This window comes from Colias philodice, chromosome 21 (assembly GCF_061535455.1).
Source record: "Colias philodice isolate Cphi_HAF_F1 chromosome 21, ilColPhil1 Martin Lab GWU primary, whole genome shotgun sequence".
NCBI lineage: Eukaryota > Metazoa > Arthropoda > Insecta > Lepidoptera > Pieridae > Colias > Colias philodice.
Window position 1 is genome coordinate 1963290 of NC_143106.1, and position 26012 is coordinate 1989301.

The 26012-nt window shown below is 32.3% G+C and overlaps 2 protein-coding genes across 4 annotated transcripts in view; both read left to right on the forward strand.

Moving 5' to 3' along the window:
* LOC149478690 (ceramide synthase 5-like) overlaps positions 1–4055 on the forward strand; it is a 29887-nt gene extending 25832 nt beyond the window's left edge. For both annotated transcript variants that reach the window (XM_089708674.1, XM_089708675.1), the window contains one exon: positions 983–4055. In XM_089708674.1, coding sequence (XP_089564800.1) covers positions 983–992 — 10 coding nt within the window. In that variant the 3' untranslated portion in view covers positions 993–4055. The remainder of the gene's footprint in view (positions 1–982) is intronic.
* Positions 4056–5229: 1174 nt separating this feature from the next.
* LOC149478691 (ceramide synthase 5-like) overlaps positions 5230–26012 on the forward strand; it is a 32823-nt gene continuing 12040 nt past the window's right edge. For both annotated transcript variants that reach the window (XM_089708677.1, XM_089708679.1), the window contains exons 1-3: positions 5230–5532; positions 7688–7805; positions 25663–25884. In XM_089708677.1, coding sequence (XP_089564803.1) covers positions 5354–5532; positions 7688–7805; positions 25663–25884 — 519 coding nt within the window. In that variant the 5' untranslated portion in view covers positions 5230–5353. The remainder of the gene's footprint in view (positions 5533–7687; positions 7806–25662; positions 25885–26012) is intronic.

Genomic DNA, 26012 nt, shown 5'->3' on the forward strand with positions numbered 1-26012 from the left:
GTTCAGTGAACTTAGTTCACACACGTTCACGCTCGCCTAACTTCGTTTTCCTCGGCAACGCTTTGACGGACGCTGTCAAAGCGTTGGTTGACCCACGCTGGTGGAAACAATTTTTGATTATCTATGTTGAGATTGGAACTGGGTTTTTTTATATAAGAGGTACCTAAAAGAGACTGATTATTCTTCTAAGGACAAACTACAAATACCAATCCAAAGCATTAAAGACTCTTTAATAAAGAGAAAGATCTCACAATACCAAAACTTAGTATTTAAAGTAACAGTAACAATTACTGATTTGATTTAGATGACTGATTTTACTGAGAACTTAATTTGAAAAAATAATAAAAATTAAAATTGTTATTATTAATATTTTAAAAATATTATTTTTTTATTTTATATTAAATAAATGATTACAACAAATTAAATATACTGTGTTTTCATTTCATGCCCTAATTCAGGCAAAATAATAGGTAAAATGCACCAAAGTTCAGTATTTTTAGAAATTTCATACTTGACCACGTGAGTTTCGGTTTCGGTTTCGGTTTCGGCCGAAACTGAAGCCACGGCCGAACATTCGGTTTCGGTTTCGGTTTCGGCCTGGAAACCAGTTTCGGTCGGACACTAGTTATTTTAGTAACTTCGTTCCACCCGGGTGTCCCTTCACAATTAAAATTGTTTAAAAAAAAATTAAAATTGTTTATAAATATATTTTTTGTTTTAAAGAATAATTCATCATTCAAGATTTATGATGCCTGCATCCTGATTTAATTTAAACGTGCAAAAATAAAGTTTTGATAAAAAATAAATATTGAAAATTTTTAGTTTGTTGCCGAATATTTGCATTATACAATTTTGATGGGGTTCTTATTTCGAAATTGATGCTAATAATGAAACCCTACTAAGTCATGGTCTGTTTTATAATCGTATCTAATATAAATGATGACTTTTACATTTATTAAAATAATTATTTTTCTTTTTCCAGGGAGAAATAAACATCTTCAAAGGCCTCGAACGCTTCGCAAAGGTTTTTACGTGCTATACGTATTTGAAATTACTATTTTTTTTCCTTGCAAGAGTTGATCCATGTACTGAGTTACTATTTTTTTATATAAGTTTTATCGGCCATGGATACAAAGCTTTTGGACAGCATTTAAACAAATGTTGCCAACTTAAAATATTACTGTGTACTTTTATTTATCTTGGCTTAAAATTTTTACTTTTTTGTGCTGTGAGAGATAAAATATTATGGCCTGTTTAATGTAATATGAACACCAAATAATTATATTGAGATCCTAAAGATACTTATGTCCAGTATATTTTATAATTATAGTTATTAGCTTAATTAATATTAAAATTTAATTAAATATGTATATGGCAACAATTCGGTGGTGCGTCATTCTACTGGAAAAAGTTATTTAAAGCTATTTTGGTGAATCAACTTATAATTCATACTTAATTTAAACTAATTTTAACGTTACCTATAATTTTATATGATATCAATACTATAGTCGAGCCAATTGACGCAACATTTGACGTCTATCAATTTTATCTTCGAAGAGAAGTATTTAAAAAGAAAAAAGGTTTATTGACACAAAATTTTAGCGACGTCAGTTCTTTAAATCAGAAATTGTTTATTATGTTTAGAATGGTTTATCAGTAAAATGAAATCTTAAAATTACTTGAATCGGTCTTATTATAAGTAATCGTAATTGAAAAAAGTTAAGCAAATGTGCAGTTCTAACAAAACGAAATATCATGTTATTCTATGTCGTCGTTACTAGGTTACGTTGTTGAATTTTGTTGAACTATCAATGTTGCCTATTAAAATGGCTCTACTATACCTAGTACTCATTTAAAAATAATAACCAAAATAGCTTTGATTAATTATTTAGGGAATGGGATAAATTATAATATTCTTTGTTTCTTTTGTTATTTTTATTCATTTCGAAAGTTAAAACTATATACGCACAGTCGTACAAATAATAATTAAAAAAATATACATTTATACATTACGATTGTCACAAATGAACACAAATTAGACTTTAAGTACTTTAGTTAGGGTTGATTTTTGTATGAAACTGTGAGTTTATAGTTTTAAACAGAGTTATCCGGTCGCTTAATATGGAGTGTTGAGAGCTTGTTTTAATATTTTTTAATTTATTTTTATTATTTATTTATCAAGTACATAGCTATCGTACCAGCATTTATTAAAAATATTAGCATTTTAATTAATTTTATCGGGACCATTTGGATTTAATTTCTATAAACAACGTGTAAATGATAGTACGCTATTGCTATATCATAATATGATAATTAAAAAAGTGAACAAGCCTACATCTTAAGGCAAAGTTGTGCTTTAAAATTAAAATATATCAAATTGAGGCGTTGCGCTACTCGTTGTAAGATTGGCAACAAAAATATATCATTTTATCTTAATAATTTACAAATTATTCAGAATCTTTCCTCCCTTAGATATATTTTTCAACGAACTAGTATGCATGCCCTTAAACACATACTTATCAGAAAGTATGTTACCGCGTTGTTTTATAAACATTAAACATAGTTGTTTATTTATTTTCTTGTTATAATAATATACACACTATTAAATGTCGCAAGGCAAAAAGACGCATTTGAAAGTATGCATCGAGCTTAACAAACGTGTTGTTTCTTTCGTAATTAATATTCAAATAGAAATATAAATAAGTTAAAGAGAGATGGCACGATATTTGTGCGTTAGGTCTATTCAAGTTTCAAGACGTACGATTTTTGTATGGTTTCAATCATACGATAAAATAGTACCAAAAAGTCCATATCAATTGATATAAAAATCTTCGCACGTTATATAGTTAGGTAAGTAGGTAATTTGCTAAATCACCCCAAAGACGCTTTCATAGGATACAAATAGTTAGGTATTGTTATTGATTATAAATATATTATGGTTGTATTTAGGTAAATTTGTTAGTCTTTACTTGCATACTTAATTTTTTCCCAATTTTTTCTCGAAAATTTTGTAGACGGAACCCCTTACGTTATTTTGTTTCTAAGTTTAATGAGAAATGCTGTGCCAGCGCAGACCAAAGAAACTTAATGCGCATAGGTTTAATTTTATTATGCAAACTGTACTTTCTTGTCCACAAGGAACAATGAAAAAATTATACGAAGTTTTTCTTTTTTTATTTAAGTTTTTTAAAGTTAATAAAAGTGAGGTTATGTAAAGGGAAGTTTTTGGCGCCTATGTTGTCTATGGTTAGAGTAAAATATACAAAATGAAGATATGCTAAGGTATCTGTGCCTTTGTTAACATGTTAATCGTAATTATTATTAATGTAATTAGGCGTACGTTTGCTATTTTTAATTGAACGGTATCATGAATATTTGGAAGGTAAGGATAGTAGCGCCATTAAAAAATTGTGAAAAACATTCATGAAGTTAATCAATAATAAATAAATAAAAACTCCGTGCCAAATCATCTTACTTTAACCCCTGAATTTTTTAACATCCCTCAAATTAAGTAAACACACAATAATAAAACATTTTGAATGTATCTTTGTTCATTGATAGCATGCGCACAATTACATAATTATATTGAGATTAATAATTTAGACATAAGTTAGAAAAGAGATTGAAAAAAACTATTTTTTAATGGCGCGGCTTATAATTTAATCAAAAATTGTACAAGTGACAACATACGGTCTTATGAGTACTATATATAGTGAATCCAATTATATAATTGTTGATTTTTAAATTAGACGTACATAGAAAATTGTTAAATGTTTGGTACTATGGTAAATGGAGATTTATAACTTAAGTAATTTTTATTCCAAAGATTCTTATTGTTTGTGTTCAAAGCCATTATTTACGGAAAGAAATTTATTGAAATTAATAAAAATTGTTTTCTAAGGAAAGAAATTTGAGCGTTTTGTTGAGTTTTATTTAAGAATTGGAAATGTTGTAGCGTCATAATGAAAATGTATGGATGAGCTTTGTTACGCACTTGTATTACTTTATGTATGCAGTAAAAAGGATGGAAATAAAAGATTTGATGCTACGTATGACATGTTTGTTTCATTTTATGATTACCATAATTCCAATGAGAAAATTTTCACCCATTTCAAATAGTACGTAAGTATGATCTTTATTGAACATAATATTATCTTAAGAAATGTATGTTATATTAAAATTATACTACTGCTCCTACTGGTTTACTTACCATTGATTTTTTTAATGAATTTTCTAATGTCACTTCGTGAAACGTTATCTCCAAGGATCACATAAAATAATGTGGGAGTATGATTCCAACTTGATGATGAAATACCTAATGCGTAAACAAGGTCTAGCAAGACCGATTTTGCTAATTATGTAGAGCCAATTTAATAGGCAACATTTGACGTCTATCAATTTTATCTTCATAGGGTGGTAACCTGCTTAAAAACATCGATTAAAGTGAATTAATCGATACGGACTTGAAACATTTGTCAATCGAACTTGAAACACATGTCAATAATTTATGATAATTATTCCACAGAATTTTTCCCAAGTAATCAATGCATTCGATTCTAGATGTCAGATTTCGATTTTTAGAGTAACGTCTCTGGTATTTAAAAAGAAAAAAGGTTTATTGACACAAAATTGTAGCGACGTCAGTTCTTTAAATCAGAAATTGTTCATTATGTTTAGAATGGTTTATCCTGAGGGTTTATCAGTAAAATCAAGTCCTAAAATTACTTCTATCGGTCATTATTATTATAAATATGTAATCGTAATTGAAAAAAGTTAAACAAATGTGCAGTTCTAACAAAACGAAATATCATGTTATTCTATGTCGTGGTTACTAGGTTACGTTGTTGAATTTTGTTGAACTGTCAAATGTTGCCTATTAAAATGGCTCTACAATATTCTTCAAATTGTTCAGAGAAAGAGAATTGAGAAAACCTTAAGAAATTGGCACCAATAATAAAAATAAAATTCGTACAACCTCATGCGTTGGACAGTTTGTGCGAATACAGTACCTACAACAGATTTCGGGTCAGCTAGTATGATAAAAATAAATAAATAAAATATGGGTAGGTCACATTGGTACCTACTAGTTTTAAAATATATTTTTATAAAAAAAAAACACTGTTTATTGAAGACAAACGCGACCGAATGTAGCTGCTGGCAACATTTGTTTCCGTTATGACTTATGTCTAATCATAATGTCATAAATTGTCTATCACTCTATGATCTATCCGTCAAACGAATGTGGTGGTCGCCTGCGGTAGTGATTAGTGAAAAGTAATTTATTATTTTTAGTTATATTTTCGTTAAAACGAACTGAGTGGTGAATTCAGTAAAGTGATTAATACGTGTTATAATGCTTCAGTCGGTAATAAATACATTTTGGAGTGAATATGTTTGGTTACCGCCTAATACAACTTGGGCTGACATTGCGCCTGGCCCGGATAAGACTGTAATTTATACGGACCATCGGCATGTTTTCTTTCCTATACCGTTAGCGCTTGCTTTTATAACTCTACGCTATGTATTAGAAAGGTAAGTGCCAAATATTTCAATTACTCGTCGAAAAAACGTGGGTTCATTCACGAATATTTTTCACGTTACAAGTCTGGGGGCGTATTTAAAAATTGCCGAATGTGAAACATGATTTATTAATATTCATTTCATTCTATAATCGCATCATTAGAAATACGCTGCGATACCTTTTTGAAATGGGAATCGTGCATTTCTTGGGATTCCATAAAAGGATTAGAACAAGAAATCGTTAGCATGTTATTAGTTAGATTATATTTTTCTTATTACACTTAAAAAGTAACACAGAAAGATGCCAATTCAGGAATCAAATATTAATTAACATTCATGTTTAACATAATATCATCTGCATACACATTATTAATTATGAATTCACTTCCCTCTTGATAATATTTACGGTATATATTAAAATAGCTATCAATACTTAATAAATAAGAGTTTAAATGATGACAGAATGGTTTTTGTTGAATCTGCTTTTAATGGATCAAAATTTTCATGATATGTGATTGTTTGGTTCCAATTTATGTGTGATATAGGCAAAATAAAACTGGACATAGTTGTCTCAATCATTAAGTACAAAATATTAAGACTAAAGTGTTATCTTGAATATTTTATAGCTACAATAGGTATTTCCTTATAGTTAAAATATCATTTAATTTGATTAAATGAGTAAATGATAACAGTTACTCTGATAATGTCCAGATAAAGAAAAAATACTATAAATCTCTCATATGATAATATATTTGCATGAAATTTTATTAGATATTTGCTTATCATAGCTTTAGAGTTTAGATTATATCTATAGAATTTAAAATTAATTTTTAAAGTTTTAATTTGAGACCTGGAAACTGGTATTAAAGTATATAAACATATTTTAATATGCCTGCTATTGAGTGTTCCTGATAAATGATAAGAGTAATTTAAATAATAAATGTATTATTTTACATTTTACAGGTTTTGTTGTGATAAAATAATACATTTACTTTTAATTTTAATTAACTTGCATTCCCTGCAGACAACTCTTTACAAAATGGAGTTCATAATACTTTATTAAGTAGTATAGCTATGAAAAGTTACAAAAATCATTTTTGCTGACAGTAACACTGACCTAAGTATAAAATAAATAAATTGAGACAATAAAAAAAAATGTTGTGTGGTTTTATGAAACCACGGTAAAAGTGAAACTGTTCGATCGGTTCCGAACACTGCTTTGTGTAGCGCATGTCGCGTGACGGTCGGCTGCCGAGTAGGTATACCTACTCGGCAGCTGCTATACACGCGACATGCGCTACACAGACCAAAAAGTTTGAGACGATGTAATAAAAGTTTCACTTTAAAAAATTGTGTCAAGCTCAGTATCTATGGAATACATACTCTGTATTATGTGGGAGTCTGAAGAATTCACAGTTGCATTTACAAATCTTAAAACTATGCTTCCAAAATCTGTTTGTAAACATGAAATATGATTGTATGTACATCTGTTGATTATTATGTTGATTGTATGACAAACATTTGTGCTGAATTTTGGATTAATCTTATCTCTTTATCAAAACTCTAGTTGAGGAAAATGGTATTTATATGGTTTTAGCATTGGCATGCAATTTAAATGCAAATTTTATGAATGTGATATTTATAGGAATAGAGTAAGATAACATTATGGTATCATCTGTAATCTTCCATGCTGCATACATTTTACAGATCATAAAAAAATAATAATAATAATAGTTAAAAAAAACTAAAAAACACGCTTTTTATAGAAAACCGAACTAAAAAAAAGAAAATTTTATCAAATTAGTGTATTGTCATCGGTCCTCAATAAATCTACAAAGTTTGAACGAAATCTGGCCGTTTAAAGTGGGTCAAAATCGTGCCCAAAGAAGAAAGCATGTAAAAATTCAGTAATCATTTTTATTTTAAATGCGAGTCTCCTACAATGGTTACAACGATTCATCCTAATTTTCAAAAAAATTAATTGGTCTAATTTTATGTACATGTTATAAAAAGCCTTGACTGAAGTTAAGATATAAAAAGTTTCATATATTGATTACTTTAAACAATATTCATCCATATTATTATTAAGCATTAATTATATTAAGCAGTAAATAAGACCAAATTGATGTAAAGAACAAACACTGTCTAATATAAGCTTACATTTTAGGTTTTTCTATGCCCCTTTTGGCAAGTACTTGGGCATAAAAGACAGCAGACCGCGACGGGCGCCAGACAACCCCAAACTTGAAGCAGCTTATAGGGCAGGACCTAAAACACCTAAGCAGGTTAGAAGATCTTTTTACTTGTCACCAGTAGAGCAGATATTAATCACTAGCTGTGCCCCGCGGTTTCACTTGCATTGCTCCGCTCCTGTTGGTCTTAGGGTGATGATATATAGCCTAACATTTTTCAATGGGCTAGATAAATGGGCTATCTTAGATATACTTTTTCAAACGGACCAGTAGTTCCTGAGATTAGCGCGTTCAATCAAACTCTTTAACTTTGTAATTAGTATAGATTTCCACCTGTTAAGAAATTAAAAATGGGGTTATATGCTTATAATAATTTCATAGTTAGTAATGCTATACCAATAGACCGGTTTCTGAATTGAGTATTTGATGTTAAAAATGTCTCGCACCATGCTTAGATGCATAAATATTTTCTTGTATGAGACATATGCTTTCTCAAACCTTAACCAAATCAGTGCTCTATTGAGAAACTGGCTTATAATAATCTATGTACTTATGAGAGCCCTTTAAAATGACCCATAGGACTTGTTCTCTTATATTATTGACTCGCATATATGTATATAAAGAACATAATTACGTATTTATCTTTCTCGAGTCGACGAGTCAAGGCAATACATTTATCTTAAAGGTGATGATATACTGTGCTATCTTTTTGCATTTCTCTGATATAAATAAGTTTATTTACTTACGGCAAGCAGGATATATTTTATAGGGAAGTATAAGAAGAAGTATTTTTTATACTTAAAGAGAATTAAAATTTTATTAGATATCGTAATGTAATATGAATGATTATTTGACCATTCATTAAAAAAATTTGCTTCTTTAAAATGATTAACTTTAAAATGCCTCCTTATTTATCATTCCTCATCTATACTTCTATACTATATACTATATATACTGTAATATTATAAAGAGGAAAGGTTTGTATGTATGTATGGTTTTCACGCATAAACTACTGGACCGATTTTGATGAAATTTGGCACAGATAATCTTTAGACCCTGAGAAAGAACATAGGCTACCTTTTATTGTGAAATATGTACCACGGGCGAAGCCGGGGCGGACCGCTAGTATTCTTCTATAATATAAGGCAGCTTAGCTATTTTTCTCAATCCTCATGTTTGCATTAACTTTCATTAGGCAATATATATTTTACTATGTAAAGAATTAAGGGCGCGTATAAAGTCAAATCACCAATCAACTTTTAGTTGATACGTGTAGTATTCAAGACTAAATATAAAAAATAAAATATATGTAAAACTTGATGATATTTTCGATTATATTGTCAGATCAAAAACATAAAATATTGAAATTGACTCGATAGAAAAAATTCACGAAGTTACCTCTAAATTTCACACTTTTACGTTTTTTACTGGACATGGTAATACTTATTATGATTTTTTTTTCATAAACAATTATATTAAAACATTTGCAAGATATTTGTCAGAGCATTTTGTGTAATTACTTTTAGTTTTGGTTTAATCACGATAAAACACTTTTGGCGCTTACTATATTTTTAATTACGCAAGAAATCATCTTCCATCGCACGTTCCGGGAGCTAAAAACATAATTCTATTTCATACATCAGACGCTATCGCTCCGTTGAGACGAGTAGACCACGCTAAAATTGCTGCGCCGTGTTTTATAATTACGCCGAATATTGATTTGTTGAAAATGGTAAACAACAAAATGAAAAGACTTAAGAAACGAGAACTAAAGAAGATTCAAATTGAAATAATTATAATATAAAAAGATAAGTCTTGATTTACCTATTTGAGAAAGTTTAGTTTCTGTAAAATAATTTCCGCGGGCTGAGTATTGACGCGATAGCAGCAGCAACTATAGATAGGTAAATAAAATTCATAGTGGTAGGTACCTAATTCTTACAGTCGCGGTGCAATCAATCAAGTCAAGAAAGATTTATATTATTATTATTACTATAGGCAGATCCTATGTTCGCTCCAGTAAATAATAATATAAATAATATGTAAACCGGTTGTGAATAGTACATATATATTATATTTACAATCTGTATTAGATAATCATACATAACATCTATACATAGGTATAACAAATTCGTATGAAAGTCAAAACTGTACTTACATTGAATAGGTATTTTTTTATAATATACATATGTATATGTATATATATACTATATTCATAATCTGTATTACATAGTAATATGTAGTACATATCTATACATAAATATAGTTTTTAGAATTTTTGTATGTAAAGAAAGAAAGAAAGAAAGAAAGAAACATTTATTATTTTTATGTCTGTCTGTATGTATGTCTGGGCTCTAATTTTGGTGCAGATATAGCTTGAGACCTGAGAAAGGTCATAGGATGAGTTTTATCCCGTAAATAAAAAAAACTGTCTGTGTTTGTCTGTTTGTTTGTACACGCTAATCTCCGGAACTACTGGACGGATTTGAATGAAAGTTATTTTGTTGTGTAGGTAGGTACTATTATATTATCCGGGAAATATAAAATAATAATTTATTTTGAAAACTGAAACACCTGATGCAGAACCGCAACAGACCACCTAAACTATAGATTCATTTGAGAAAGTTTATCCAGGCGAGTTTGGATATTATTATTTGTGTAAATTCTGTAAATTCGTTTCCGCGAGTTGAGTATTCATGCGACGATATTTATAGATACCTACATTCATAGTGGGTACCTACAATTTACAAAGACACTTTTTATACTTAGTTATGTAGGTACCTAATTCCTACGGTCGCCTTGCAAATGCAATCAATCAAATTGACCCTGTTTGAAAGTAATTTACTAATTTCACAGAACAATTTTAAATTTGGAAAATGTGGACCCTCACTCTCAACCTGTGTCTACTGACTATTGCCACGCAGAAAAAAATACTCCAGAAAGGTACCTGCTAAAGTTACCAGCTCTCGATAAAATAATACGTAAATTTCGAAGAACTTTGTAATATTTTATAAAGGATAATTTTTATTTTTATTTTTAGAATAATTGCTGAGTCGAAAAATGTCGTACAATCTAATAGTCCATTGAATAAAAAGTTCTAGAGTGCGTGAGTTAGTAACGTAAGATGTTTCTTCGGAAACATGTCAAGAGTCCCTAGGTAATAAACATACTAAAACCCCGGGCCACTAGGAGGAGCCCCGGAGTGGGGGGAGGGGGAAAATGGGTCCATTTTTTCATTTTTCGCTTAAATCTCAAAAACGGTACATGTTAGAGAAAAACTTTCAAGGAAAAGTTGAAAGGCCATAAAATTATCTACAAGTTGTACCTGAATCATTTTTTCCTATATCCTACCGTTTCTGAGTTATACGCAGTAAAACATGATTTTGGCTCAAACAATTTCCACATCAATCGATCAAAAAATATTTCTTTCTTCCAAAAAACTCAAAAGTGTAACTTGTGACCGGTACTGATAGATTGCTCTTAATTAGGTCTATAATTGGTAAAATAAACACATTCCTCCATGGAAGCCTTTAGGAGGAATCGATTGTCAAAATATTATATTAGGGCAGTTTGAGTTACTGAACTTGATCTTTTTATTTTTTTCTTCCAAAAAACTCATAAGTGCAACTTGTGACCGGTACAGATAGATTGCTCATAATTGGGTCTATCATTGATAAAAATACCAGATTCCACCATGGAGGCCTTTAGGAGGTATTGAATTTTAATATGGTAGTTACGATACATGAACTTTTTAACTAACTACCCTAATAAAATTCAATTCCCCGTAAACGCCTCCATGGTGGAATCTGGTATTTTTATCAATGATAGACCTAATTATGAGCAATCTATCTGTACCGGTCACAAGTTGCACTTTTGAGCTTTTTGGAAGAAAAAAAATAAAAAGTTCATGTATCGTAACTACCCTGATAAAATTCAATTCCCCGTAAACGCCTCCGTGGTGGAATCTGGTATTTTTAGCAATGATAGACCTAATTATGAGCAATCTATCTGTACCGGTCACAAGTTGCACTTTTGAGTTTTTTGGAAGAAAAAAATAAAAAGATCAAGTTCAGTAACTCAAACTGCCCTAATATAATATTTTGACAATCGATTCCTCCTAAAGGCTTCCATGGAGGAATGTGTTTATTTTACCAATTATAGACCTAATTAAGAGCAATCTATCAGTACTGGTCACAAGTTGCACATTTGAGTTTTTTGGAAGAAAGAAATATTTTTTGATCGATTGATGTTGAAATTGTTTGAGCCAAAATCATGTTTTACTGCGTATAACTCAGAAACGGTAGGATATAGGAAAAAATGATTCAGGTACAACTTGTAGATAATTTTATGGCCTTTCAATTTTTCCTTGAAAGTTTTTCTCTAACATGTACCGTTTTTTGAGATTTAAGCGAAAAATGAAAAAATGGACCCATTTCCGCCCTCCCCCCACTCCGGGGCTCCTCCCAGTGGCCCGGGGTTTTAGTATGTTTATTACCTAGGGACTCTTGACATGTTTCCGAAGAAACATCTTACGTTACTAACTCACGCACTCTAGACCCCCCTTGGAGGGACTCATTCAATGGACTATAACCAAATTAATCAAAATAAAGTTCTGGAGGAATGTGTGTCGTCGACTGCGTATGTTTATTTAAAAATAGTATCTATACTCGCTATTTCGACAGACTTTTTTTACGGATTCGTGCTCTATACTGTTTCCCTAATATTGTTTTTTTTTATATATTACATACAGACAGTTTTTTTATTGTTTTATAATATGTATAGATTATCATTAATAATTATAAACAAATAATAATAAAAAGACATATTACATAATTTGTGATGATTTCAACTTCACTGTTTTATACAATTATTTTAGACAACATACCTACTAACTACCGAAAATACGCGTTGAACGAGCGAAGAATATTGTGTATAATTTAGCGTGCGATGAACTTTACGTACGTTGGATGAGCCGGGTGTATGAGGGTATTGTGAGGGCGCGCGGCATGGCGCGTAATGGGCGAGGCTTAATCGTAGAATTATCTGGCTTTATACGCCCTCTTAAAACAGGAATCGTTTATCCGCCTGCCACATTAATAGCACAGTATTACAATATTATTTCCTACAGTAAGGAATCGCCTTTGATGTCGCGCGATGCCGCCGCCAGCGTAGGTACTTACGCTGCCACACGAAAATACGCTAGGGTTGCAACAAATGGGAAATAAAACAATTGTGATTATTAATATTATGATGAAATCATTTATTCATATGTACATTCAAAATAATTGCGATTATTAAATCTGATGTAATTATTTGTTCATAAATATATAATTATAGATATTGCACTGCTAAATATTATTTACGTGGACACTTTATTTTTGGATGTTCTTAATTGTATATTATAATTTATAACATTTAACTAAGTAATGCATTCGCATTGGGATGTACAATCTGATTAGAAAATAATGAGGACAACATATACATAGCTTTGATTTTAATTCAACAGATACAATTAGGTAATACAATCTTTCTGAAATATTGTTTCCTTCTGGGATTTCAATGTAGATTTACATCCGTAAACGGAACAGTTTGTGCGCGCCATAATAGAATATGTAAGTACCTATGTATAAAAAAATTATTACACAAAAAATACGACTGCGTCGTCCTTTCGCGATAGGTAAAGCAATCTCAGCGTGATTGCTTTACGCGGCCCGCGTCGCCCGACCCCCGCCAGTTCCCCTCCGTTTCTCTGCACAAGTACATTCGTCGCACTACTGTAGGAAATATGGTAATGGTAATACTGTGTTAATAGTCCCTCATTGTCGTTAAATGGTCTTCTTAAAAGAGATAGTTGCGACTACAAGTACTGTGTTCGATTCCGAGATGCGGGTCGTATTGTAATAATTATTGTATTATACTAGCTGCTTCTCCCGAAGAGACTGTTATTGTGAGGTTTTTATAAGTTACTAGCTGTGCCTCGTAGTTTTACCCGCTTTGCTCCACTCCTATTGGCCCTTGCGTGACGATTTATAGCCTCAATGATTTGATTAATATCCTATCTAACACTGTAATAATTTTTACAATCAGACCTATATAGTTCCTGAGATTAGCGTGTTCAACCAACAAACCAAACTCTTCAGCTTTAAAATGTTAGGATAGATTATGCTAATGTGATCCAAAAATAGAATTCGTAGAAACGATCTTTTCAGTGGTATAATCAATCCGACTTTACAACGCGTAAGAATTATAGTAACACCTGCGGCTGAATACACTATCATTGACGAATACATATATGCTCCCATTTTAAGTAATTTAATCATGCTCTGTAAATCGACACGCCGTTATTACAGCCAGGATTACTACTGTACCTGTCGGGTTGAAACAGAGCGTTTTAATAACCACCTGACCCAATAAAAAGCGGACTGACTAACATATAAGTGCATTTCATAGAACTATAATGCATGATCTGCGAGAAATTAGATGATAGTTAGGTAAAGAAAGATTGAAGTCAGGACATCTGTCGTTTCGTATTTTAGATCAAGGAACTTGGTTATTTACGAGATCTGATATTTTTTATGAGTGTTTCCGTTAAAATCTCAATCAAATCTATTTTTTTACCTATGTTTATTCCTCCCATGACGATAAATTTTTCAATTAGTACCTAATTTTATATTCATAATCCTGAAGACAAATAAGAGGTTGAGGTTGTCAACAGGTTAATTTAAGGCAATTTACAAGTTACCTGTTTTCAGCTTATCATTAATTATAATAGGTATATGTATTATAATCTTCACAAGCAAATATGCCCTCGAAATACTCAGCATACTATTTAGTATTTATGATTTTATGAATGACATGTGCAAATAACTATGATGCTATTTAACTAACACGTTTATGTGAAACGTAATATTATAATAACACGCACTACTTAAAATAATTAGTATAATTTATAAGTATTGAATACAGGCCTGTTTATATGAACCTCCATCGAAGTTTGCATTGTAACAATATATAATAAAAAGTAAAACAACTAAAACCCAACTACGACAAAAAACGACGCTGAAAAAGTATAAAACAAGATTTTCAGAATTCCACTATGTAGAGACAAATTTTCATGTTTGGAAAGGCGTAGTCACACGTTGTCAAAGTGCTACGGTAGATATATGTAACGTGTGACTACGCCTTTCCAAACATGAAAATTTATCTCTACATAGTGGAATTCTGAAAATCTTGTTTTATACTTTTTCAGCGTCGTTTTTTGTCGTAGTTGGGTTTTAGTTGTTTTACTTTTTATTATTTGTACTATTTTGGTGTTAAAGTGTATTTTTGGCGCATAATATTGACAAAAGTTAAATTGATGAACTAATAAAGAAGCTATGAACGAAAAGATGTGAATTATATGCAATCAGCCCATGAATACAGGTAAAGTCACAAGCAAATGCTAGTAATATATATATATTCAAAATGTGCAAGTAAAAAGCTTTCAAATGATACCAAACACGGCATATTTATCTTAACTTTATTTTTTTACTCTGTATGTTTTGTCCGCTAGAGGGCGCCACATTAGATTTTGTGAAATCCCATATAGCCTATAACCAGCGGACAATTAAGACGCTTCTAATGATATGTCATTTGTCGAATTCTGATAAGTAGTTTAGAAGTTACGAGGGAACAGATGAACATACATACATACATACATACATACATACATACATAGCCTGTCAAAATCATAACCCTCCTTTTGCTTTGCCGTAGTCGGGTAAAAAAACCGGCCATGTGCGAGTTGCGCTCGCGCTCAAAGGGTTCCTTACTATCATCTATAATAGAAAATCATTTATTATATGGGGACCCCCTTATATATTTTAATTTTTAGTATTTGTTGTTATAGCGGCAACGAAAGTACATCATTTGTGAAAATTACAGCTCTCTAGCTATCACGGTTTATGAGTAGGGTTGCCAACCTTTTTTTTACAAGAAATAAAGTATATTCAGGTCCATGAAGATTATTAAACAGTATTTTAGCAAAACAAACAGTATTTATTGTAGTGTGCGCCTTCTGACTAAATAAAAAATTGTGAGCGTCTAAATGTAACACATAATAATGTGTCTGCACTTTGATGCTGAAAACAGTATTTTGTATACTTTTTTTTTTTGTTAAACAGTAAAAAGTATAATTTAGTGGAAAACAGTAGAATACTGTTTAAAACAGTATAGTTGGCAACCCTATTTATGAGATACAGCCTGAGACAGACAGACAGACAGACAGCGGAGGCTTAGTAATACGGTCCCGTTTTACCCTTTGGGTACGGAACCCTAAATATGGATTCGTAGGTATTAAATATACTTATGAATACTTTAAAAAATTCGGTAAATATAACACAATTTGCGTAATTAAACAATAAATTGTATACCTTAGCGTTGTTTATATGAGGAGGTATTATGTTAATCTTTTGGGGGTAATAACATTAATTAACCTTTTTAAATTAATTAAATTAAAGTAAGAAATAGGTATATTTATTTAAACAATTGTACTTACGTAGTACCAATTTAAAATCAATTTTGTTTACGTACATATTATGTGAATATACACGGAGAAATTAACATGATACCTAAGTACTGTAAATTCGACATTGTAACTGTTTAAAATTAATTTTGTACTGCTTTAATTATCTGTAGGTATGTGTAAAACAAAGTCGTATAAATTAAAGCAGAATATACCTAGCTACAGTGCGGTTTTTTTATTTCTGTTGTCTTTTGTAAGTATGTCGGATTACTTTGCACCGAAAATAGCAATAAAACAATAAAATTTCAATATAATTCATTACAAATGGAAACATACAAAAAGTATAAAAGGGTGAATATGAAGAAAATTACTGAGGTCGTGCGAAAATCGCAGTTCGTCGTACTTTTACATAAATAGTATAAATACCATATCGTACCTACTACATGTTCTAACCATCCATCCATGTTTTGTTCAAATAATTCAGTTTATATATTAAAAAAAAAGTATTATACTTCCCCTGGTCACCGTCTGTTAATTATTTTCAGAAGAAGGTTCTCGTAAAATAAAATTTAATTCAGTATGATAATAGTTATAAAAAATTTCAATTAATACTATTATTTTCATTTATGAATGCTGACTAATATAAAAAAGCGTAAGTAACTGTCCGTCTCTTCTTCACTCTGATTCGGATAAAATTTGGTACAGAGATAGCTTGAGACCTGACAAAGTACATAGGATAGGTATTATTCAGAAAATCCCACGGGAACGGGAACTGCGCGTCCTTTTCTTTGACTACGCGGGCGAAGCCGCTAGCGGAAAGCTAGTAAAGTAATAAATAAAATAGCACTTTAAGAGGGCGTATAAAGCCAGATAATTCTACGATTAAGCCTCGCCCATTACGCGCCATGCCGCGCGCCCTCACAATACCCTCATACACCCGGCTCATCCAACGTACGTAAAGTTCATCGCACGCTAAATTATACACAATATTCTTCGCTCGTTCAACGCGTATTTTCGGTAGTTAGTAGGTATGTTGTCTAAAATAATTGTATAAAACAGTGAAGTTGAAATCATCACAAATTATGTAATATGTCTTTTTATTATTATTTGTTTATAATTATTAATGATAATCTATACATATTATAAAACAATAAAAAAACTGTCTGTATGTAATATATAAAAAAAAACAATATTAGGGAAACAGTATAGAGCACGAATCCGTAAAAAAAGTCTGTCGAAATAGCGAGTATAGATACTATTTTTAAATAAACATACGCAGTCGACGACACACATTCCTCCAGAACTTTATTTTGATTAATTTGGTTATAGTCCATTGAATGAGTCCCTCCAAGGGGGGTCTAGAGTGCGTGAGTTAGTAACGTAAGATGTTTCTTCGGAAACATGTCAAGAGTCCCTAGGTAATAAACATACTAAAACCCCGGGCCACTGGGAGGAGCCCCGGAGTGGGGGGAGGGCGGAAATGGGTCCATTTTTTCATTTTTCGCTTAAATCTCAAAAAACGGTACATGTTAGAGAAAAACTTTCAAGGAAAAATTGAAAGGCCATAAAATTATCTACAAGTTGTACCTGAATCATTTTTTCCTATATCCTACCGTTTCTGAGTTATACGCAGTAAAACATGATTTTGGCTCAAACAATTTCAACATCAATCGATCAAAAAATATTTCTTTCTTCCAAAAAACTCAAATGTGCAACTTGTGACCAGTACTGATAGATTGCTCTTAATTAGGTCTATAATTGGTAAAATAAACACATTCCTCCATGGAAGCCTTTAGGAGGAATCGATTGTCAAAATATTATATTAGGGCAGTTTGAGTTACTGAACTTGATCTTTTTATTTTTTTCTTCCAAAAAACTCAAAAGTGCAACTTGTGACCGGTACAGATAGATTGCTCATAATTAGGTCTATCATTGCTAAAAATACCAGATTCCACCACGGAGGCGTTTACGGGGAATTGAATTTTATCAGGGTAGTTACGATACATGAACTTTTTATTTTTTTTCTTCCAAAAAGCTCAAAAGTGCAACTTGTGACCGGTACAGATAGATTGCTCATAATTAGGTCTATCATTGATAAAAATACCAGATTCCACCATGGAGGCGTTTACGGGGAATTGAATTTTATTAGGGTAGTTAGTTAAAAAGTTCATGTATCGTAACTACCATATTAAAATTCAATACCTCCTAAAGGCCTCCATGGTGGAATCTGGTATTTTTATCAATGATAGACCCAATTATGAGCAATCTATCTGTACCGGTCACAAGTTGCACTTATGAGTTTTTTGGAAGAAAAAAATAAAAAGATCAAGTTCAGTAACTCAAACTGCCCTAATATAATATTTTGACAATCGATTCCTCCTAAAGGCTTCCATGGAGGAATGTGTTTATTTTACCAATTATAGACCTAATTAAGAGCAATCTATCAGTACCGGTCACAAGTTACACTTTTGAGTTTTTTGGAAGAAAGAAATATTTTTTGATCGATTGATGTGGAAATTGTTTGAGCCAAAATCATGTTTTACTGCGTATAACTCAGAAACGGTAGGATATAGGAAAAAATGATTCAGGTACAACTTGTAGATAATTTTATGGCCTTTCAACTTTTCCTTGAAAGTTTTTCTCTAACATGTACCGTTTTTGAGATTTAAGCGAAAAATGAAAAAATGGACCCATTTTCCCCCTCCCCCCACTCCGGGGCTCCTCCTAGTGGCCCGGGGTTTTAGTATGTTTATTACCTAGGGACTCTTGACATGTTTCCGAAGAAACATCTTACGTTACTAACTCACGCACTCTAGAACTTTTTATTCAATGGACTATTAGATTGTACGACATTTTTCGACTCAGCAATTATTCTAAAAATAAAAATAAAAATTATCCTTTATAAAATATTACAAAGTTCTTCGAAATTTACGTATTATTTTATCGAGAGCTGGTAACTTTAGCAGGTACCTTTCTGGAGTATTTTTTTCTGCGTGGCAATAGTCAGTAGACACAGGTTGAGAGTGAGGGTCCACATTTTCCAAATTTAAAATTGTTCTGTGAAATTAGTAAATTACTTTCAAACAGGGTCAATTTGATTGATTGCATTTGCAAGGCGACCGTAGGAATTAGGTACCTACATAACTAAGTATAAAAAGTGTCTTTGTAAATTGTAGGTACCCACTATGAATGTAGGTATCTATAAATATCGTCGCATGAATACTCAACTCGCGGAAACGAATTTACAGAATTTACACAAATAATAATATCCAAACTCGCCTGGATAAACTTTCTCAAATGAATCTATAGTTTAGGTGGTCTGTTGCGGTTCTGCATCAGGTGTTTCAGTTTTCAAAATAAATTATTATTTTATATTTCCCGGATAATATAATAGTACCTACCTACACAACAAAATAACTTTCATTCAAATCCGTCCAGTAGTTCCGGAGATTAGCGTGTACAAACAAACAGACAAACACAGACAGTTTTTTTTATTTACGGGATAAAACTCATCCTATGACCTTTCTCAGGTCTCAAGCTATATCTGCACCAAAATTAGAGCCCAGACATACATACAGACAGACATAAAAATAATAAATGTTTCTTTCTTTCTTTCTTTCTTTCTTTACATACAAAAATTCTAAAAACTATATTTATGTATAGATATGTACTACATATTACTATGTAATACAGATTATGAATATATTATATATATACATATACATATGTATATTATAAAAAAATACCTATTCAATGTAAGTACAGTTTTGACTTTCATACGAATTTGTTATACCTATGTATAGATGTTATGTATGATTATCTAATACAGATTGTAAATATAATATATATGTACTATTCACAACCGGTTTACATATTATTTATATTATTATTTACTGGAGCGAACATAGGATCTGCCTATAGTAATAATAATAATATAAATCTTTCTTGACTTGATTGATTGCACCGCGACTGTAAGAATTAGGTACCTACCACTATGAATTTTATTTACCTATCTATAGTTGCTGCTGCTATCGCGTCAATACTCAGCCCGCGGAAATTATTTTACAGAAACTAAACTTTCTCAAATAGGTAAATCAAGACTTATCTTTTTATATTATAATTATTTCAATTTGAATCTTCTTTAGTTCTCGTTTCTTAAGTCTTTTCATTTTGTTGTTTACCATTTTCAACAAATCAATATTCGGCGTAATTATAAAACACGGCGCAGCAATTTTAGCGTGGTCTACTCGTCTCAACGGAGCGATAGCGTCTGATGTATGAAATAGAATTATGTTTTTAGCTCCCGGAACGTGCGATGGAAGATGATTTCTTGCGTAATTAAAAATATAGTAAGCGCCAAAAGTGTTTTATCGTGATTAAACCAAAACTAAAAGTAATTACACAAAATGCTCTGACAAATATCTTGCAAATGTTTTAATATAATTGTTTATGAAAAAAAAATCATAATAAGTATTACCATGTCCAGTAAAAAACGTAAAAGTGTGAAATTTAGAGGTAACTTCGTGAATTTTTTCTATCGAGTCAATTTCAATATTTTATGTTTTTGATCTGACAATATAATCGAAAATATCATCAAGTTTTACATATATTTTATTTTTTATATTTAGTCTTGAATACTACACGTATCAACTAAAAGTTGATTGGTGATTTGACTTTATACGCGCCCTTAACTTATGTTTGAGTAGGCACTAAGCCTTACAAATGGTTCGTGTATTGTAAGTGTAACGGACAAAAACCTATTTTCTACAACAAACATTGTCGATTCAATGTCAAACTTACACTCATATAAATACGGTCGATTTCTGAATAAATTATGCTAGTTTTTATGTAGTCGTACGATTATCTTATATATATAAAATTCTCGTGTCACAATGTTAGTCTGCATACTCCTCCGAAACGGGTGGACCGATTCTCATGAAATTTTCTGTGCATATCGGGTAAGTCTGAGAATCGGCCAACATCTATTTTTCATATGTACCACGGGCGAAGCCGGGGCGGACCGCTAGTGTAAGTATAAATGGCCTGAAACCGCTATTATAGAACACAAGAGATATTCTCCGCTTGTAATAAAATAAGACTATAATTCTGTATAAAAACTTCTTAGATCATTCTCTGAACCTACTATACTATCGTACTATTAATTTATTAATGACATAATAAATAAATAGACAATAATTGATACATGATACAAAAAACATAGATAGATGGATGGATGTTTGTTATGAATCATTTTGGTGCAGGAAGATATGAAGTGTAGAATACTTATGCACATAAAACTACTTTGTAGTCAGGTATCCCGTATCATGCGTACAGTAGTCACTGACTTATCATTCATAAAAAAGCCCTTTACGATTTCCACTCCTTAAGTACTTATAATGCTATTTATAAATAACTGTATGACTTACTTTATTTATATTAGGTTACTTATGTGACTATAAAAACATAACAATATATCCTACTTAACCTAAATAGCCATTTGTTACATTTTTAATTAGGACAAAGCTAGTCGTCCGCTAAACGGATGAATAAAATAAATTAGTCGTCCGATTACCGGATGAATAAAATAATTTAATCGTCCGATAACATCTATTTATCTATATAGTTAGGTTATCGGGGTTTCTTTAGAGAACTGCCGCACGTATTATAGGTTTTTTGTGGGGGGAGGAGGGGGGAGGAGGGCACACGTAGGTATTTGATTTTTTTTTAGCGCGTCGACGGAGCAACGCTTCGCGGGGCTCCTATTTCTGTGTAGTTTTTTTTTAAGAAACCTAACCTAACCTAACCTAACGGCTAACCTAACCTAAACTTGATTTTTTTTGCGCGTCGACGGAGCCCCGCTTCGCGGGGCTCCTATTTCTGTGTAGTTTTTTTTTTAAGAAACCTAACCTAACGGCTAACCTAACCTAAACTTGATTTTTTTTTCCTATTTCTGTGTAGTTTTTTTTTTAAGAAACCTAACCTAACCTAACCTAACGGCTAACCTAACCTAAACTTGATTTTTTTTTTGCGCGTCGACGGAGCCCCGCTTCGCGGGGCTCCTATTTCTGTTTAGTTTTTTTTTTAAGAAACCTAACCTAACCTAACCTAACGGCTAACCTAACCTAAACTTGATTATTTTTTTGCGCGTCGACGGAGCCCCGCTTCGCGGGGCTCCTATTTCTGTGTAGTTTTTTTTTTAAGAAACCTAACCTAACCTAACCTAACGGCTAACCTAACCTAAACTTGATTATTTTTTTGCGCGTCGACGGAGCCCCGCTTCGCGGGGCTCCTATTTCTGTGTATTTTTTTTTTAAGAAACCTAACCTTACGGCTAACCTAACCTAAACTTGATTTTTTTTTGCGCGTCGACGGAGCCCCGCTTTGCGGGGCTCCTATTTCTGTGTAGTTTTTTTTTTAAGAAACCTAACCTAACCTAACCTAACGGCTAACCTAACCTAAACTTGATTTTTTTTTGCGCGTCGACGGAGCCCCGCTTCGCGGGGCTCCTATTTCTGTTTAGTTTTTTTTTTAAGAAACCTAACCTAACCTAACCTAACGGCTAACCTAACCTAAACTTGATTATTTTTTTGCGCGTCGACGGAGCCCCGCTTCGCGGGGCTCCTATTTCTGTGTAGTTTTTTTTAAGAAACCTAACCTAACCTAACCTAACGGCTAACCTAACCTAAACTTGATTATTTTTTTGCGCGTCGACGGAGCCCCGCTTCGCGGGGCTCCTATTTCTGTGTAGTTTTTTTTTTAAGAAACCTAACCTAACCTAACCTAACCTAACCTAACGGCTAACCTAACCTAACCTAACCTAACCTAACCTAACCTAACGGCTAACCTAACCTAACGGCTAACCTAACCTAAACTTGATTTTTTTTTGCGCGTCTTCGGAGCCCCGCTTCGCGGGGCTCCTATGTCTGTGTAGTTTTTTTTTAAGAAACCTAACCTAACCTAACCTAATGGCTAACCAAACCTAAACCTAACCTAACGAATTAAGGGCGAATATCTCGGCCATTTTTGATTTTAGAGAAAAGTTGTTCCTATAAAACATGCTTATATTAGCGTAATCTTTACGATAAAACAATAATAAATAGGTGTTATAATGACACCAACTCCATCAAAAATTTTCTAAGTCCTGCGCCCCCTTTGCTTTAGTCCAACCCAACTAGCTTTAGTGTTAAAAGGTTATCTATTAATCCGAATAATCGGACGATTAAATTATTTTATTCATCCGGTAATCGGACGATTAAATTATTTTATTCATCCGGTAATCGGACGACTAATTTATTTTATTCATCCGTTTAGCGGACGACTAGACACTTCGTTTTAATTAATTCACGACGCTATCAATTAAAACAGCTTACACAAGAAAACTATGTTCAAAACTATGTTCAAATTCTTATAGTGCGTTGGAATACTGGTTTTGGATCAGCTGTTAATTTAATGTATTTTTCATGTAAGGTTGACTAAGTTGAGTAATACGACTTTTAGCTTTGCTTATCTAAGTTACGTTTCCAAAACCTATTAATATGTATGGTTATTGGTAAAGAACCTTATCTGCCCTTCGAAGTGTTTCTCAGACAAATCAATGCTTTTTGTGATGAAAATTTACTTAGATATGAGTGTAGGTTTTTACCAAATGCTATCAAAATTTGCTGTTGAGATGTGCATTGTGCACACACTGTTTCTTGTATAATAATTTTCTGATGGAATAAAGATGGTAAATCAATCTTTCTTTCGCTATTCTTTCTCTATTAATTCTCAAATTTTAACATTTTCTTAAGAAAGGCATCTGCCCTTTTCAGTAATCTTACTGAACGCTTTCATAAACGGCTCACATTTTCCGACTATGGACACAACAAAAATGCATCTTTTTCAGGTACTGGTCCTTAAAAGCATCAATGAATATTGCCCAAATACTATAAAGCAAGCAATATTGGACTCCCACTAGTCTTATATCTACGTAGGATTTCAAGGGCATTAGTAATATAAAGCATCTGAGAATTGGGTCACGAATTTTAAACACATTTCCGTTACAACAATTTGTTCCGTAATAGAATACTCCTACTCTGTAATCTCACGCGTGAAACGAGATCAGTCAGTGTGCCTAATCTTTTACTTAACATCTGAAGATGTTAGTGTATGAATATTACGTTTTCTTGGTACGTTAACATGGTTGGCTATCCTATATTTCGCTATTAGCTTCGGGCTATCTCCTTTATTTTTTATGTGTAGGTAGCTAAGGGTGCTTTTCCATACCTTATGGTAGTATTTTCTGATGTTTGATTTTACGCGAGTATTATACATTTAGAAATTAAAGACTTTTTAACGGATTTTAAACGCGATTTATTCATTCTATTATTTTCCCGACGTTTCGAACACTTTACAGCGAGCGTGTCTCCCCGTGACCACGCGGAAAATAATAGAATGAATAAATCGCGTTTAAAATCCGTTAAAAAGTCTTTAATTTCTAAACATACCTTATGGTTTTTACAAACACAATCCTCGCTACACATCCTCGCACATATTGGTGAAAAAGCACCCTAAATATACACAAAAGATGTACATAAGGTTAAACAGTATACATTTTTAAAAGTATCATACATTCATGAATCACAACGTTTTAATTAAATAACAATACAAAATCAAAGTCCAATAAGTGTTTGTTGCCTTTTTCCACTTTTGATTTTTACACGTTTATTTATTTATTCAGGTTTGGATTACCTCATAAAACAGATTAGGTTAAATAGTGCGTAACAATTTCTAATTATACTTTGTTAACGTACTGTTGTTTTGTCAAGGATGAAATATATTCAGTCAATCAAAAAATTTGTACTGGTGAAAAAACTAGGCTAGCAAATTTACAACAGAACATAACAACAAAGTTGAAACAACAGGCAATTTTATCGCTAAGGTAGCGTTTTTTCCAGAAAACCAATTGGTTTACGAGAAGCCGTAAAAAATAATGTCTAGCCCTTATGCCGCCCATTTCCATTAAAACAGTCTAGACTCTAGAGGAATTACACCTAGGAATATATGATCAGTATCTCTATATTCCTAATATCTCCCTTGCTCTAACAGTTCATTACAAACTTGCCTTTTTAAATTGGCTATACGCTCCTACGTAATAATTATTAACGTTCACGTCGCTTCACCCTAAAAAATAAGCGATATCTAAAACTATTGGTCTTCAACCACGAGGTAAAGCGCCCGGAAGCTTGCTCATATAAAAATGTACTAAAACTTGATGCGCAAACTTCCCCCACCACGCTACTTTTTGGCCAAGAAGTTTGCCGGGCGCTTTACCCTGTGGTTGAAGACCAATAGACAGGTATTTTCTATAATACTTAATTTTTTGTATTAGTTTTCAACGATGAGGTGGCCCCAGGTGATGACCATACCACTCTATATTCCTTATACTGATTTTTTGCCTATTTCCAGCTATGTGCGTTAGCGAAGCAGCTGGACATGACGGAGCGGCAGGTGGAGCGCTGGTTTCGACTCCGCCGGAGCCAGGACAAGCCCTCCACGCTCGTCAAGTTCTGCGAGAACCTGTGGAAGTTCACATTTTACGTGTGCAACTTTAGCTTCGGCGTGTATATACTGTGGGATAAAGTGTGGCTGTGGAATATCGACCATTGCTATATTGGATATCCTCATCAGGTAAGAATTGGAGTATTGTTATAGTTCTCTTGTGTGTATTTATTGACACGTAGACGTATGTATATTGTATGTGACTGCTCGTATGTTTGTGAATCGTGTGTGTAAAAGTCTTTTATATCTATGTGTGT